Here is a 2,819-nt window from a genome sequence, read left to right on the forward strand (position 1 = left end):
TTGGTTATTATTGTGGTAGCTTCCTATCTATCCCTGACGTGACCTGGCGCATTGCTTCGAATAATTTTGAATTTTCTCTTTCTCTCTCGGGCTACGCTTTTCTTCTTTCTTCGACCTTTTTCTTTTTTATTTTATTTTCGATCTGAATTTCGTTTTTGGATTGTAAGATATTAGATTGGTGACTTTTCCTAAATAATAAAGTTCAAAGAATTTCACAGAGAAGTTTAAAAATTTTGGAGTATCTGGAGTATCTTAAAAAATTAACAGCTTAAATATTATTATAGAATTATAGTTCACTGAATTTTAGGAGAATCATTTACACATTGTCTAGGTTGTAATAACATAATATTTATAACGAATTAATTTATTTAATTTTCATTTAAATTCTTCTTATTTCTTTTGCATAATATTCCATATTTCTGTCGAATTTTCGAATGATTTTCTTATTAATTTATCATTCTACAGATAACAATATTTTAAATTTTCCACCATTTTTTAATTATTAGTACAAATAAATATATATTTTTGATTAAAATTAAAATAAAAATATAATTGACCATTTTTACCATTTTATCTTCTAATGAAGGGGATGAATTTCTTGAATTTGGAAGAGATAATATTTAATTGACTAAAATGGAATGATTGATCTACCAGCTAATATATAGTTTAATGATGAAATACGACGTTAATTTTGGAACAGGAGGAATTCGAGATTCTTGACTAATAATACGAATTCAGTGATTGATAAATTTTTTGCAAGATTTCTCGAAATAAAAAATCTTATAATTTGATAATCAAAAATTTGAAACTAATGAATTCAACTATGGGCAATACGGATACCAATAATTCCGTTATCATGATTATTATCTTAAGATTTGCTTTTATGTTAAAGTGGAGCGTCAGACTTAAATAAGGAACAGAATAGATTCTTGGCCAACAGAAACGTAATTGTCGTGGTCATGATATCGGTAGAGAGGCTTAAAATCTAGATGAAATTAAAATAGAATGTAAGGCTTATACAATAAACGTCTTGGCTAAAATTGTAAAGCGATCGCTTTATTTCTATAATTTATTTCTTAACTCTTAAATAATAATAAACATCGTGAAAGATCTCTTCTTCCTAAATTTTTATCGTAATTATTACACAAAGTATATATATATAATTCAAAATCATAAGAAAAATTTAAAAATAAAACAGAAAGAAGAATAAATTTAAATTCAACAGTTATGTACACATTTATTGCACGTAAGAATATCCATAATAAATAGGAATAAATAATAGTTACAACAAATAATAATAATAATAATAATAATAATAATAATAATAATAATTTATAATCATATACTATTAAATATATCTCTCTGTAAAACATGTACTATCATTTTTGATACTCGTTTCGCGTGTAAATTCTCAAATGAAATACAACAATTGGCCCGTCATCGAACGAGCCATCAATCGATGCACTTGACAGATTGCCATACGAATGCATCTCGAAGTCTACAACCCTAAAGGTCGAGAATCGGCATGTTGCAATGCCGTCGAATCGAAGGTCAAGAATTTGTTCTTCGAGCGATCATCCCGAGTAAGCGACGATGATCTCCGATTGAAAAATGTCTTCTCGACACGTGCACATCGATCTTACGTACGTACAATTTCCAAAATTCCCATAAATATTCCTCCCCATTTTTATCTCCCCATTCAAAATACGTAAAATTTCGTCGTGTCCTCGTCATGAGTTTCGTTTCGACGACCACCACCCCTTCGACACCCTTCCCTTGATCTCATGCTGGATTCTTCTATAGAACAGAAGCGCTATGAAGGGAATCGCCAGGGTCTCCTTCTTGAACAGATAAACGTAGACAGCGGCAAGCAACAATGTCAGATCAGTTATGTACTCCACCGTCGATCTCACGTTATGCTTCGCCTCTATAGCAAGTTGTTCCTCGTTCAATCGGCTCTCCCGCCAACCTTTCTCAGACTGATACTCCCTCCCACGTGAGGTACTCGATCCACGCCTAGGATAGGATCGATACCTCTTGCTCTCCAAAGCTTTCTGCAGACGTTCCATCTTCGACTCGACGGGCGTCTCCGCTCTGTTCCTGTCCCTCGAATTAGATCTGGAAGGTGTCTTCGAAGAGGATCTCCTCGATCGACCTCCTTCCTCTCGAACTGATCGTTGCTCCTCCGACCCGGTCCTCGAAGGTGGCCTTCTGTCTTGTGACGGTGCACGAACTCTGCTCTTGGACGAGGACCTCGAGGAAACTCCTCCTCTTTCCGTGGACACGTTCCTCGACCTCGAAACCGGGGACTGATTCCTGGAGGACGGCCTGCTCGATCGTTTCTCCTTCGTATCCCTGGCTGGAGTCGTACCTCGAGAACCCGCGATAACTTTCGTTTGTTGTCTCTCCTCGACTCTCTTTCTCCCCTCGACGTTCTCCTGCCTTCCTGACACCTCGAAACGATCTCTCCCTCCTTGATCGTCCGAGATCGAGGATCTCCTGGAACCAGCCGAATTCTCCCCAAACTGTCTCCTCTCCTCGGAGCTTCTGTAATTGTGATAACGAGCGAGGGACGAGTGCTCCCTGACTATCTCGGTGTAATGATTGACCACCGCCATCCTCGCCTCGATGTCCTCCTCGTCCACCTCCTCCTCCGGTGTCGCTGTTCTCATCTTTGCCTGAATCCTGCGATTCTTAGCCGCTTCTCCCGCGGACAACACGCTGTCGGTGTCGGACTCGGACATAACCGGTACTCTGGCAGGCTCTGGCGTGACCTGTCTCTCCTCGCTCGCTTCCTCCTCCTCCTCCTCCTCCTGCTC

At 38.5% G+C, this 2,819-nt stretch overlaps 1 protein-coding gene across 1 annotated transcript in view; it reads right to left on the bottom strand.

Moving 5' to 3' along the window:
* Positions 1-2,819, bottom strand: part of LOC102675238 (titin homolog) — an 83,252-nt gene that overhangs the window by 71,159 nt on the left and 9,274 nt on the right. Inside the window, exons 11-12 of the mRNA XM_031512105.1 lie at positions 1,770-2,812; positions 1,489-1,498 (exon numbers count right to left, since the gene is read on the bottom strand). Of these exons, the coding sequence (XP_031367965.1) occupies positions 1,489-1,498; positions 1,770-2,812 (1,053 nt within the window). The remainder of the gene's footprint in view (positions 1-1,488; positions 1,499-1,769; positions 2,813-2,819) is intronic.

The sequence above is a fragment of the Apis dorsata genome, unplaced genomic scaffold (genome assembly GCF_000469605.1).
Source record: "Apis dorsata unplaced genomic scaffold, Apis dorsata 1.3 scaffold_383, whole genome shotgun sequence".
Taxonomy (NCBI): domain Eukaryota; kingdom Metazoa; phylum Arthropoda; class Insecta; order Hymenoptera; family Apidae; genus Apis; species Apis dorsata.